At 40.3% G+C, this 15671-nt stretch overlaps 1 protein-coding gene across 1 annotated transcript in view; it reads left to right on the top strand.

The window, feature by feature from the left end:
• The window catches only part of LOC124585879 (molybdenum cofactor biosynthesis protein 1-like), a 40251-nt gene that overhangs the window by 12771 nt on the left and 11809 nt on the right, over positions 1–15671 (top strand). The window contains exons 2-3 of the mRNA XM_047131402.1: positions 8994–9214; positions 13398–13653. Of these exons, the coding sequence (XP_046987358.1) occupies positions 8994–9214; positions 13398–13653 (477 nt within the window). The remainder of the gene's footprint in view (positions 1–8993; positions 9215–13397; positions 13654–15671) is intronic.

Below are 15671 nucleotides of genomic sequence, written 5' to 3'. Positions count from 1 at the left end.
GAGGTGCCGTCTTCGCTGCCATTCTTAATCAACTTAACCTTTTCATCTTTAACACAGAAGCACCCATGTTGCTTTCAGACTCGTCACACTCTTATTCCCATTTGGACCTTTCCGTCTTCACTGCCCGTCCTGCACATCATCTTGAACGGTCCGTTCTTTCTGACACCTACTCGAGCGACCACTTCCTGTGTGCTATCCATTTGCTGATTCCTACCCCACCTCCATGCACATCAAAATGGCAGCTTACTAAGGCTGACTGGAGACTTTACCCCTACCTGGCGACCTTCAACAAACATGATTTCCGCAGTTGTCACGACCAGGTGGAATTTCTTACAAACATTATCCTTACCATCGCAGAACATTCCACTCCTCACACTTCCTCTTTACCATGCTGTGTCCCAGTCCTTTGGTGGACTGAAGCCTGCTGCAATGCAATTCGCATTCTTCGGGATAACCAAAAAGGTAGCTGAACTTCATTCACTAGTTCTTTTAACAGTTTCACCCCCCTCTTCCATCGTGTGCACCAATCTCCAACGGTTCTCTGGGAGCAAGATCCATTCCCCAATTTTTGGCCTGACAGTAGCAGACAATATCATCGTGTACCATATTGCTATCTCCAACACCTTGGGTCGCCATTTTGCAGAAATTTTGAGCTCCTCCCACTATCATCCTGCCTACCTCTATTGGAAATGAGCAGACAAGACCTGGGCAATACCCTCCTCTTCTCAGAATCGTGTGTGTTACTGTGCTGCTTTTACTATGAGGAAGCTAGATCACGTTCTCACTTCATCTCAATCCTCCGCCCTGGACCAGACACTGTTAACTTTCAAATGTTGCAGCACCTTTCTCTTGTGGGCAAGCACTTTTTGCTTAATACATACAACCAGACCTGGGCAGAGGGCATGTTATCCAGCAACTGTTGTGAAGGCACTGTCATACCCACACCTAAGCCCGGTAAGGACAAACAACTTCCTTCTGGCTATCACCCACCTTGTTTACCCATGTTATGAATGGTTTTCTGTGGAAATCCCAGACTAGCTGTGTTTTTCAATTTGGAGAAAGCCTACAACATTTGTTGGAGGACTAGTATCGTTTGTACTCTCTACACATGGGGCCAACTGCCCCATCTCCTTGAGGAATTTTTAAAAGACGAGTTTTCGAAGTACGTATGGGGTCTGCCTCCTCGGACACCTTTATCCAGGAAAATGGTGTACCTCAGGGTTCTGTCCTGAGTGTCATTGTCTTTGCTGTCGCCATTAACCCTACAATGGCCTGTCTCCTGCCGGGCATCTCTGGCTCTCTTTTTGTTGACAATTTTGCTATCTACTGCTGCTCTTCATGAACCTGTCTCATTGAGTGGTGTCTTCAGCAATGTCTCGATCGTCTTTACTCACGGAGCATCGACAGTGGCTTTTGTTTTTCTACTGACAAAAACATTTGTGTGAATTTCTGGCAGCACAGCTGGTTTCTCCCACCATTTTTACATCTTGCGCCTGTTGCTCTTCCATTCATTGAAACTACAAAATTCCTGAGGCTCGTGCTTTATACAAAACTATCTTGGTCCTCCCACTTCATGCTCCCTTCAGCTTTTTCGATGGGTGTGAACCCTTCACCATCTTGGCTTCGTGCGGCAGCCCATCTTCACCTTGACCTTCATTCACTTTCTAAAGACACTGCACCAGGCTTGCTCAATTGCCTTCAGTTTCACGACCTATGCATGGAATTTCGCAACAGTATCTTTGTGTACACTGATGGCTCTTGGACTGACCACGGTGTCGGGTGTGCCTTCAACATCAACCAACATTTTTTGGTACTGACTTCCGGCACATTGCTGAGTATTTACAGCAGAGCTCTTCACCCTGTATCAGATCATGGAGTACATCTGGTGACATACTCTTTTCAACTGTGTCACTGCTCAGACTCTCTCGGCATCCTTCAAAGCCTCTGTGCACTGTAGACTGTCCATCCCTTAGTGCACCGGTTCCAGGTAAGCTTCCACTTGCTCACTTTTTATGGAGCCACTGTGATGTTTACGTCGGTTACAGGTCATATCGGTCCAAGAGGTTGCTGACACTGCTGCCAAAGCTGCATTCCTCATACATCAGCCCAATAATTCTTGCATTCCCTCTGATGATCTCTTGTTGCTTTCTGTCAGGAGGTGGTGTCACTTTGGCATTACCACTGGTCCTCCATTCATAGGAATAAGCTCTGGGTTTTAAGCCTCTTCCAGTGGCTTGGACAACCTCCTCTCAGTCCTCCTGCGGCGAGGAGGTCATTTAACTAGGTTGCATATTGGGCACTGCCTTTTTAGCCATAACCATTTGTTAAGTGGTGCTCCCCCACTACTTTGTGTACATTGCACCCAACTTTTAACTGTCTGCTGTTTCCTGAGGGGATGCCCTTTTTTATTACCGTTTACGTTCATATTTGGGTTTGCCATCTGAGTTATTGGCCGTTTTAGTGAACAATGCGTGGGCTGTTGACCGTGTTTTACTTTTTATCAGTTGTAGCAATATGGTGAAGGCCATTTAATTTTTAGTTCTGGGCCTCCATTTCCCTATTGCGTATTTCATAGACCTTTCTTCACATCCATGATTGTAGCTGTCCTCTCTCCTGTCATTAAACGTTGACATGTAATCATTTTTAACTCCTCTCTTCATCTTTGTGTTTCACAGTTTTGGCATGGACACATATGACCCTAGTTGTTTTTGCGCCCTAAAACAAAATGGGGGAGAAATACAAAGCCCTTACATTCTTTTGTCAACGTATGTCCTTACCTCCCCTTGAGACCTCAAAATTTGTTGGGGAAAAATTCTAAAATGTGTCTGTGGAATCAGAGAAATATCAGGGAATTTCACTTGGAGAAACTTGTGGCAACCCTGATTTTAGGTTTTTATATATGGAAATTACTTTTGCTTCTAGTATTGCAGTTCTGAATTGCTGAGTCTATCTTAAACTAAATCTTGTTATTAATCACAAATACCATTAGGGAATATAACTTCTATAGGCATGTAAGTGTGAGAATCCATGGGTCCCTGAAGAAGCTTTTTCAAGATGTAGAATAAATATTTTTTTCCGCTTAGCTGAAGTACCTCAGAAGATTATGCCATATGAGTAAACTGAGTGAAAGTGTGTTAGCAATCCTTTGTCCAGTTTCATTCAGTAAGAGATTTCTAAGCACAAATTGGTCAGAACTGAGCTTCTCGGTTAACTGACTCACATGCTGGTCTCACACGTGAGTGGTATCTGCATACCCAGGTACTTAGAACACAGGAGCCTAATTGCCCATTTATCCCTATTTTTGATAATCTTATCAGTGCCCCAAGTAAACCATTTTTGTGGACTTGGCAGCAAACACTGTGTGCCACGCCATATTTTATGTTCTACCTTTTTGAGTTTAATCTTATTCCTGTCTTATTATTTGTTAATGTGACCTTCCATTTTCTGTAGTTAAAGTACAACTCAATCCATGCAAATCACTTTTATTTCTTTAGAACTGCACAATACAAGTTTTTAGGCATTAAGCTGGTACCTGTGGATCAGTACAAGCCTGTTCTGTTATTCTCCTGGATGTTTTTGGTATGGATGAGTTTAGATCTTGCATCAATAAGTTTGTGACACTGCAAAACCTTAGAGTTTTTCCAAAGCCCTCCAGTGCCCCAAGTAAATCATTTTTGTGGACTTGGAAGCAAACACTGTGTGCCGCACCATATTTTATGTTCTCCCTTTTTGAGTTTAATCTTATTCCTGTCTTATTATTTGTTAATGTGACCTTCCATTTTCTGTAGTTAAAGTACAACTCAATCCATGCAAGGGGAAGACTTTTAATGCCATACTATTTTAGCTTCCCCTCACAGAATTTTTTAATCTAAACAGTCAAAGGCTTTGGCAAGATGACAGAGGGGATGATTTCCACTATTTAATTCTACTGGAATTGAATTTGTGAGATATTATGTTGGATTCTCAGTATAGAAGCCTTTACAGAAGTCAAACTGTGTTGTTAAAAAGTTATTCTCTGAATGGTGGTTCACCATTCTAAGTGGATTTAGGTTGAAATACTATGCAGAGATGAAGAGGCTTACTAAGGCTGGAATAGGCTGGTGAGATGCACCAAAGCAGTAGTTGGATGAAGACCACAACAGCAGAATTCAACTCAGTTTATTGATTGAAATCCAGCTCTTGCCGAAATTAGCTCTCTCTCTCTGACACACACACACACAAACACACACACACACACACACACACACACACACACACACACACTTCCTTCTAGCTACCACTCCATCTCTCTTACCAGTGTGTTCGCAAGGTGATGGGAAATATGATTCATGCCCGGATGATATGGTGGCTCGAGTCTCACAATTTTTGATGAATGCACAGTGTGGCTTTCAACACGTCATTCTGCAGTGGACCGTCTCATTATTTTGCCCACCCATGTCATGAATGGTTTTCTGCAGAAATCCCAGATTGTCGCCGTGTTTTTCGATTTGGAGAAGGCCTATGACACCTGCTAGAGAGCTAGTACCCTCCATATTCTTCACATGTAGGGCTTCCGTGGCCACCTACCCTGTTTCCTTCAGACATTTTTAAAAGACCGAGTTTTCGAGGTGCATGAAGGGTCTGCCTTGTCGGAAACCTTTATCCAGGAATATGGTGTGTCTCAGGGTTCCATTCTGAGTGTCATTCTCTTTGCTATCGCCATTAACCCTATAACGGCCTGTCTCCCACTGGGCATCTCCGGCTCCCTTTTTTTTTGACAATTTTGCCTTCTATTGCAGTTCTCTATGAACCTGTCTCACTTAGTGGCATCTTCAGCAATGTCCTGATTGTCTTTACTCCTGGAGCATCAACAATGGCTTTCGCTTTTCCACTGACAAAACTGTCTGTATGAATCCCACGAACGCTGACTGCAAATTTGTATGTCCGTCTGGTTATTTGACCTGTTGTGCTGCCATTCACAAACAGCATTCCAGGAGGTGTTTTCCTACAGGATAACACTTGCTCACATACTGCTGTTGTAAGCCAACATGCTATAGTGTGTCAACATATTGCCTTGGCTTGCTCGATAACCAGCTCTACCTCCAATCGAGCACATATTGGACATCATCTGATGACAGCTTCAACCCATCCACAAACATCATTAACTGTCCTTATATTGGCCAACCAAGTGCAACAGGCATGGAACTCCATCCCACAAACTGACACATGACACGTGTACAACAGCGTACCAGCATTTACATTTACATTTGAAGTGGCGTATCTCACACTCACATTGATCTCTGATCCTGCAACGTTAATCACTTTACATACGTTGTCTCAACAAATATATTCCTGGTATTTAATTACTCTACATTAATTATTTTTTGGTGTTGCAAATTTTTCCGTCAGTGTACCTGGCCTTTCTTTAACCATCCCTGGTGCAATGCAGAATTCTCTTCCCAGTAGCGAGAAAATGCCGTTATTCCAATTTTGAAATCAGATAAATTGCCTCTTCAAACAGACAGCTGTCGTCCAGATTGTTTACTCAGTGTCCTGCAAGTTACTTGAACATATGGTTAGTCGAAGGCTGTATTGTGTCCTTGAATCCCCGGATCTTTTGGCTTCGATCCAGGGTGCTTTTCGCCAAGGGCGCTCTACTGAAGATAATTTAGTCCACTTGAAGTGTGCTATCTGAACAGCTTTTGCTCAGCATCATTTCCTTCTTGCAGTTTTCATTGATCTGCGTATATGTCTTATGATACCACATGGAGCCATAACGTCCTTGCCACCTTAAAGGAGTGGGGCCTCCATGACCCACTCCTGATTTTTATCCAGATCTTTCTTCCATGTCACACTTTTTGGGTACAGGTTGGTGCCTCCTGTAGCATCCCCCCCTGCAGGAGAAGGGGCTTGCACAAGGTTCTGTTTTGAGTGCCACTCTCCTTTCTGTGGCTATCAATGATCTGGCAGCAGCTGCATGACATTTGGTGTCCCCATCTTTTCTGTTCATCCACGACGGCTATTGCTGGAGGCAGAATGCAGGGAGCAATACACCAAGCACAATCTTGGCCTTTCACTCATAGCATCCATTTTTTGGCTGCCATGACCTACGTTATGCATTTCTGTCATTGTGTTTTTTAGGACCGGTCTTTGATGCCTAGTTGACATGGCTTCCCCGTCTTTGTCAACTAAAGCAGACATGTAGGTCGCACCTGAATGCTCTTCTATGCCTCAGCGACACCGACCACGGTGTGGTCCACTCTACTTTGATATGGCTGTATCCAGCATTAGTGCAGTCACACCTAGATTACAGGAATCTCTCATATGACTTTTTATCAGCTTCGACATTACGTCTGGATTCGATACACTATTGTGGGGTAAGACTGGTAACAGGTGCCTTTGGACTAGGCAGCAGTTCCACTATTGTGGGTTCTGCACCATCAAAAATTGATGGCAGCTGCTCACCCATAGTACCCTAACTGTCATCTCCTCTTTCCAGATACGAGATCTACCTCCCAAAATGGCAACACAGGTCTGGGGTTACGATCACCAAGTTTGAGTCTTGGTCCAGCACACAGTTTTAATCTGCCAGGAAGTTTCATATCAGTGCACACTATGCTGCAGAATGAAAATCTCATTCTAGAAAACTCTTTATCTGTAATTCTCTTTACATATTGGCTATTTCCTTCACATATGGGGGACATGGTCTCATCTGAAAAATGAAAACAAACCTGTAAAAGAAAAGGGGGGCAGTTCTCACTTCTTGAGCAGTGACCCTCTTTTTTTTTTTTTTTTTTTTTTTTTTTTTTTTTGCAATTTGGGTGAGTTTATGTTCAATCCTTGCACCCAATTTACTCTTTCATCTACCTACTTTTTTTCTCATCAAGCAGAACGATATTTATGCCCGGTGCTTAATACCTGTTTGTATCACTTACAATGCTGGTATTTATGAATTTTTTTGCATTTGACTCCGGAAAGACCATTTTTCTTTGTAGTGAGGTCTTGCCAACAGCAAATTTTCTGGATGGAAATTCGCTCAATCTGCTCATATACTTTAAAATTTAAAAGTAAATCTAGCAATGCTAGAATGTATACAGAATACTGATATACCCATTTTCAAATTGTTGTTTAAAGATTCGCGACTTTTAAAACTTACGTAGATTATCTTTTTGATGATAGAACTTTACATAAGAAGTTATTAAGAACATTGCGAATATCACATGATGAACAATTGAATGACTAAAGCAGTGTTATCAACCCTCATTCATTGACACATGTAATAAATTCATCGAAGCAGTGAAGTTCAGAGCTGTTGAAAATTTTCTCAAATTAAAAGTATATATTGCCTAATGAATGTATTATTTTGGGGTGAAAGAACACAATAATTATTATTTTTGGAATGTAATAATTCACTATGGCTTCATTTTAATTCTAATAAGTTTCACACTGTAATGAAACATTGTCTAAATGCCTCTCTCTCTCTCTCTCTCCCTCTCTCTCTCTCTCTCTCTCTCTCTCTCTAATTTGTTATAACTTACCACTGTTATTTTGTATTTGTATTGCAGTCATTACATTAAAATTGGCTATATTGATTCTGCAATTTATACTATTATGTTATTGCTAAGAATTGATTTAAAGAATAAACGTATATATTTATTTGTAAGATATTGTAAATTTATACCACTGGAACTCTTTCAAAATATTTGTTTGCGTAATACTGCCAATAAATACAATGACTTTCTTTCATCTGTTTATAATTGTAACAGATGTTGGACACTTTGACTCCAAGTATGTTATACAGAAACGCAGTGATTTTTTACAAAAGGCAAAACTATGTGTCCGAAGAATTGTGGAGAGGAGGGTACGTGATGTATTTTAAGTAGGTTATAAAGAGTAACTGTAACAACAAAAACAATGAATTATTGTTAAAATTATTTAATTGAATAGATAAAAAATCTACTCACCAAGCGGCAGCAGAACATACACATCAAAGACAGTGGCTCTTCCAGACAGAAGCGTTGAAGGGGAAGGAAGAAGGGTAAAGGAAAAGGCCTGGAGAGTTCCAGGAAAAGGTGTAGATTTTGGGAAATTCACACAGAACTGTGGATCAGGCGAAAAATAGAAACGACACATGTCATATACCGGCTATTATGTAAACACTGTTCAGCTTTCTACATCTGCATGACTACCACCAAATTATCAGTTAGGATAAATGGGAATAGGCAAAGTGTATATACCTGGAACTCGCAATATCCTGTTGCAGATCATGCTCTACAACATGGCATACACAACCTCAGCACTTGTTTCACCACACATGCCACCTGGATTCTTCCGCCAGACACCAGTTTCTCAGAACTCTGCAGGTGGGAACTAGCACTACAACGTGTCCTTGGTTCTCACCACCCACCTCGCCTTAATTTACGTTAATTTCTCCTTTCTCAGATTTTCTTTACTGTAATTACTCTTTGCTTCACTCTGTTTTAGGTTTCTACATCTTTCATTGTCTTTCCCGTCTGTTTTCACTGCTCCCTCCCACAGTTGTTGCATACAATACACTTAGCTTCTCACTCTTATTAACTCATGTACAGTTTTAGTAGTAATCTCTGTCTTGCATATTACCCTGTCTTCCACCTTTAAGCTCTCAGGTTTCCGAATCTTGCCCGATGCAGTCCCCAACAATTAGTCTTTCCTTCTCATCCTGTAAGGTAAGTCACCCATGACCCATGGTTCTGGGTAACTTTCCCAAAATCTACCCCTTTTCTTAGACCTCTCCAGTCCTTTTCCTACACCCTTCTTGCTTCCCCTGCAACCCTTCAGCCTGAAGAAGGAGTCACTGGCTCCAAACACTTGCCTATCACAACAGTCTTTTATGTGTGTGTTCTGCCACTGCTTGGTGAGTAGATTTTTTATCTATCGAATTAAATAATTTATAAAGAGTATCTGTGCATGATGTTTTTATTGGTATACAACTTGTTATAAACAAAACTTATTATTACCATTTAATATGTTTCCAGATATTTACCAGTGGTAAAGATGAAATTGGGTTGATTGTACTTGGTTCTGAGAAGACACAGAATCCACTTGGTTACCCAAATGTGAGTGTGGAATTTCCTCTTGCACTGCCTACATGGAAGATGATATCCTTTGTGGAGAAATTTTTACATGAAGGTGAATTAAAAACAGATTGGACAGATGGTGTTGTTTTTGGCATGCAAGTCTTGAAAGATGAGCTAGAGTAAGTATTTAAAGCTGTCTGTTTCATGACATTCCTGGAACATGTTCCAGAATGTGTGTTACACAAATCACAGTGACATAGCTGTGACTTTATAAACTTGAATCAATATGTTTTTGTAATGAAAAAGAAACAGAAGGCGCAATACCTGCAGAAATAGGAAATTTTTTTTGTGTGATTTTACTGTATGAATGTTTTTTACAGTTTTTCAGCTCAATAATTAAGGAGGTATTGATACAAGGCTTTGCCAAAAACCCATCTGTCACCTACAATTCCAGCTCTGTCACTGGCATTCCCTACCCCACAATATGACTGGGCCACCATGAAAGCAGCCACATCATTGTCAAATTCACTGAAACTACTGCACAGCAATTTGCTTGAGTATGGCTGCTGTTCTGGTCTTCAGTTTGGTTTAAGCACTGCGTCAATACCTTCTCTTTATAGCACTCGGAGGTCACCATCTGCAACTGTTTTTACAAGTGGCAAGAGAACTTTTCCTCTAGTTGCTTGTTTTTCACTGAAAGATGCAAATATTTTAGAATGTAGTGCCCTATGTATATCTGTTAGAATAGCCACAAGGTCTGAAAGTTATTTTCAAATGATTGAGCTCTTCTACAGAGTATTGAAATTCACAGATTCTTCCAACATGGTCCACCAATGTCTTACATACTCCTCTTCCTCCATGGATTGTTTCCAGCATTTGGAGATGAAACATTAGGCAGCAAAACGTGCCTTATAACCAAAATCTAATGAACATATAATTAAATTAACCAAAGATGTAATGTTGCACTCTCAGGTAAGACTGATCTTGAATGCAAAGCCAAAGTGGAAATTAAATGTACGCTGCAACATTCATCTCACTTTTTGTTATTGAAATTATTCACAGTGCCATAGGGAAAACTGAGTTTATGTGTTTTATAGAGTCAGATACACGCTGTGGCACAGGGTGCTGTCTGTTATTCTCCTGACTATGATGTCCAGGAATGGTAGTCTTCCTTCTTCTTTGGTCTCCATAGTGAATTTGATTTTGTGGCGTGTGGAGTTCAGATGTACAAAGAAGTCAAGAAGTTTGTCTCTTCCATGAGGCCAGATGACAAGTGTGTTATCCACATAACAGAAGAAGAAGAAGAAGAAGAAGAAGAAGATGGATTTCCATTTGGATGACATCAGGGCCTCTTCCTCGAAGTGCACCGTAAACATATTCACAATCTCTGGCCAGATTGGGCTGCCTATTCCGACTCCATCTGTTTGCGGGAGGTGGGTGTGCCATGAGTCAGTGAAGTGGGAAAGTTGACCAAGTAATATGCGTGACGTGTCATACCTCGACCGATATTGAGAACAGAATAAAAAATTCAGAGGCATTACTTTTCAGCACTCCCATGCATATTCTGTATGCAAGAAAAGCTTATGGAGCAGGTTTCTCATTCAGAAATTCTATTTCAGTGTTGGTTGTTTACACGAAGTCCGTGTTAAGCATAATGGAAGAAGGATAAATGTTTATCAGCATTCCAGATTTGGCAGTGGCAGGCTCATGGTCTGCTGAGACTCTGGTTTATTGTTTCACTATATTGCTGCTTGCATTGCACAGAATCTCATTTTGTGCAAACATAGAATTGGTAGGTTCAGGTGGGACATGCTAAATGCCTTGCAGGGCCTCAGTAGTGCCACCCAACTAGCACCTGAGAGGGCAGACAAGTGTTGGCTCATGCGTACGTGATCCTGCAGTGAAGTTGTGTACATTTAATGAGGAAGTGGGCTTGTATACAGTGAGACAAGTATCCACACAGACAATGTGATGGCATCTGGAGCAGCACAGACTGTCAAGCCCTTAATGCAGCTCTAGAGAGAGGTGAACTGACAGCGGTGCAACTGACAACAATGCCAGACACAGGAATGGCACTGTGTCATCGTATCAGATGAGTCTCGGTTCTGCAACATCGTCACAATTGATGTACTTGTGTGTGGAGGCTCTGATGCCAACAGACCTGGCCAGATTGTACCTAACATTCACATGCGGGTCCAGCATGTGATGTGATGGTATGGGGTGCAACTGGATACATGTCACAACCTCTGGTTCACATAGCCAGTTATTTGGACAGCAGCCATTGCATTTGTGTTTTGTTAAGGCCTATCGCTGTGCCCTATTTTCAAGGGCTCCGTGATGTTATCTTTTAACAAGATAATGCAATACTACACATCACCTGAGCTGTACTGTGCTACCTCGATACAGAGAGTGTTCCACTGTTGCCGTATCCAGCATTTTCTTCAAATCTGTCACCTGTGGAGAAAGTCTGTTCACAGGATGCCAAGAGATGGGTATGCCACCAGTCGCCGGCCACCAGTCGCCAGCCACTACAGTTGAAGAACTCTGACATATGACATACAGTTGAGTAGCATGAAATGATGTACCCATGGCTGTAATCCAACCTCGATTTGATATCCAGTGTGATGAGAGCTGTTCTGCTGTTCCACTTTCAATACTGAAATTCATATATTATTTTTATGCTGTCCTAACCAGACTGGACTGTGGTGTCATACAGCATAAAATATCTTACAACGTGTTGAATCAGTGATGAGAAGTGTAGAACAGCCAGCAGGGGAAAGATGTTGGCAATGAGACAGCTTTTATGTAGAACGGCAGTACAATGTTTCACAGTGCATAATGCTTCCGCAGACTGAGAACAAAATGTGTGGTTTGCTTTCATCCATTTTCACAAACATAGCCTTGAAAAATAATGTTGACATTACTGTGCATTTCACTCTGAGGCATATTGCACTCTGAGAATGTTCATCGAATTCAGTTACTTTGTATTATATTTCAGTAACAGTGACATAATAGCAAATTGGACTGTATGAGTTTTTATGGATTTTTTTTTTCCAGAGACACACTACCATTTCTTCAGATTTATTTAATTTGGGTATAAATCCTTTCCAGCATATATGCTGTACACAAAATGTTGAACATAAAATGTAGCTATCTGCTGATTTAACATCTTGCTGAGTATACCAGTACAATGTTTTGTTGTAACAAATAGTTCAATGTATTTTACACACTTATAAACTTATTTATACAGTTATAGTAATTTATACCATTACATTAATGTTGTACCTTAATGTTCTGGAAGACGATATTATAAGGAACTTCATACTTTTCCTGGATGATAGAGTTGTCTATAATGAATTATTGCCTGAAAAAAATCTGCACAAATTTGAGTCAGATCATAACATTTCAAATTGGTCCATAGATAGGCAACTGAGTTTAAGTTTTCAGAAATGTAAATTGGAGCACATCACAAAACAAATAAAAGACAGTATTGTATGACTACATTAACAAATAATCACAGTTTTAATTGGTCAACTAATACAAATATCTGGATGAAATGAAATGGTGACATAGACTCACTTGTAGGCAAAGCAGCATGCAGACTTTAATTCGTTAGTAAGATACTGGAAAATGCAATCAGTCTATAGAGGACATTGCTTACAAAATACTTGTGTGGCCCATTCTAGAATATTGCTTAAGTATGACCCATAACAAGTAAGGCTAATGGCAGACATTGAATGTATACAAAATAGTGTAGCATGATTGATCATAGATTTATTTGATGCATGGGAGAGCATCAACAAGCTACTAAAAATTGGAAATGCCAGACAAGTGAAGATAGACGCCAAATATATGACAAAACCCAACTTATAAAATTTCAGGAACCAGTATTAAGCGAGGTATTTAGGGATTATACAATAACCACATATGTATCACTCCTATAGGGACCATGAAGGCAAGATTAATTACAGCATGCACAGAACCATTTAAAAAATCATTCTTCCCACACTCTACATGAGCATTGAATGGGGAAAAACCATAATGTGTGGTACAACAATGTACTTTGTTGGACAAACCAACAGTGGTTTATACAGTGTGCATGGAGACATGGAATCAGTTGACAGTAGCTGGGTAATGGTTCATATTGATTCCCATTTCCCTGTTGCAGTAGGTGATCTTATGCCTCTAATTATTTTTTCATTGCTATCTTAACTTGCATTCTTCAATTCAGTTTACTAACACTTCATATCTCTTTGTATTGGGGCAAATGTACAGTTAACTTTTAAGAAATTTGTATTTTCAATTTATCAACTGGAGTTTTGTTTCATATGCAGCAGCAATGTAGCAAATTATTTGTTTCAGTTTCTTTAGAATAATTTGCTGTTTCACAGGTGCCTTGAAGAAAATAAAAGATCTCAAAAGTGTCTTAATGACAACCAATGGCCTCATGTTGACAAGACAGCTGGTTGCCTTGCAGAGGGCAGGGCTTGACGGTCTGAACATCAGCTTAGACACCCTGCAGTCCCGACGCTACAACCAGATCACGAGGAGGAAAGGCTGGGAACATGTAATGGCTGGCATAGATCTAGCCTTGCAACTTGAATACGAACCTGTGAAGGTATTACTAGTGCAGCTGTCATCACATGCAGACTTTCATAAGCAAAAGATATAAATCTGTTGTTAAGAATATCAATACAAGAATCACCATTTTAAAGCAGTACGCCCTCACCCTCGCCCCCATCCCCGCTCCCACCCTCACCCCTGTCTCCACACTGCAGCTGTAAGTGAAGGAAGGTATATTAAGACAGAAGAAGTAAATTTTAGCTGACGATGCTAACAGTTTTGTAGTTTATACTACATAAAAAAGTATGCCTTGCAAGTTTACCAATTATTGTCAACATGAGGCCATCGGTTGTCATTAAGACACTTTCTAGATCTTTTATTTTCTTCAAGGCACCTGTGAAACAGGAAATTATTCTAAAGGAACTGAAACAAATAATTTGTAATTGGTATCTTATATTTTCCTCCCAAGAGGGTCTTATAAAACTCAAGATCTTTACAGTTTCTCTTTTTTTTTTTGTGTCTGTAGTTTAAAATATGTATTCCCTATTGTGGTGTTGTTTTGAAAAAATTACTCGATTGTTTGGAAAAATTTTTCTTAATTCTATAGTCACATTTTTGTTGTGTCTAAGTACTACTGGTTTCAGTAGCAAGTACCAGCATCAGTTCATCTTATTATCAAAAATTTCTTTGCAAAATATAAGCTGACCACTGTGGCCAATTGGTTCTAGGCACTTCAGCCCGGAACCGTGCTGCTGCAACGGTCGCAGGTTCGAATCCTGCCTCAGGCAGGGATGTCCTTAGGTTAGTTAGGTTTAAGTAGTTCTAAGTTTGGGGGACTGATGACCTCAGATGTTGAGTCCCATAGTGCTTAGAGCCATTTGAACCATTTTGCAAAATAAAAAGCTTCTGTACAACTGCAAACTAGACATACCATTTTCAGGGTGCAGTTCACATCTATTGAAAGCACAATAGTGACCTTTACTCTTAGTAGATAAGACACCTACTGGGGTAAGTGACTTGATGACTGCACACAAGAAGTTGTCATGTATTCCATATGTAGCTACCATGCAGACTCATATTTTGTATTAGTTTGTCCTTACTCTTCCAAAAGGTTAAACCTTGTCTCTGCAGCCACAGCTTCCTCTCTTCAGCAGTTGTCTTCATCTCCATGTGTGAAGAAAATCCCATTCATTGATCATATTGTTTAAGCAGGATGTTCTCAGTCATCCCCTTGTTTTCTTACCTATGATCTTGCCTTCAGATAATCATCTCCAGTTAAGTGTCCAGTGTATTTTGCTTTGCCCTGGCCTATAACTTTCAGTGGTTCTTTCTTCTCTCCTATTTCCTTTAATTTTTCTGTCAATGCAGCTAGTTCTTGTACTTGTCTTCCAGAACAACATTTCAGCAGGTTTGAGGCGAGCTTCCTTTGGCTTTTGTAATGTACAGATTTAGCATCTGTGTGTCAGAACACTCCACACAAAGGTCTTTACAAATATTTTCTTAATGTGGAAGCTGATATGTTTATTCAGTTGCAGCTTCTTCTTATTTTGGAAGGAACTCTTCACCTGTGCTATTCTTTTCTTGAATGCCTTGAAATATTGATTGTTTTCTTGCAAAATGCTACTGAGATATTGAATTTCAGTTGCTTTCTTGAGTTGCTCATTGCCTGTTCTTGTGTCAGTCCTACCTCCACCTCCTTTCTTGTCTGTAGCCATAACTTTAGTCTTCTTTGTATTCATTTTTAGCTTTAGTTTTACCATTTCTTGATTTAAGGCCTGAAACATTTTATTTAGTTCCTACTCTGATTTACTATTGTGATGTCATCAATCTGCAGTGTATATGCATGCAATTAAGTTTCCATATCGACATCATGCTCCAAAAACCACCTAACTGTGTGTGGCAGGGGGTACGTCTCATGCCACCAACTGATCCCCTCTGCCTTGTTCCACTTGTGAACAGTGCTTGGGAAGAATGACTGTCAGTATGCTTCTGTATTATCTCTAACTTCTCAAATTTTCTTCACGTGATCATTTCGTGAATTGTATATGAGAGAAACTATTATGTTGTCAGACT

The sequence above is a fragment of the Schistocerca americana genome, unplaced genomic scaffold, assembly GCF_021461395.2.
Source record: "Schistocerca americana isolate TAMUIC-IGC-003095 unplaced genomic scaffold, iqSchAmer2.1 HiC_scaffold_51, whole genome shotgun sequence".
Taxonomy (NCBI): Eukaryota; Metazoa; Arthropoda; class Insecta; order Orthoptera; family Acrididae; genus Schistocerca; species Schistocerca americana.
This window is presented reverse-complemented; position numbering and strand designations above follow the sequence as displayed.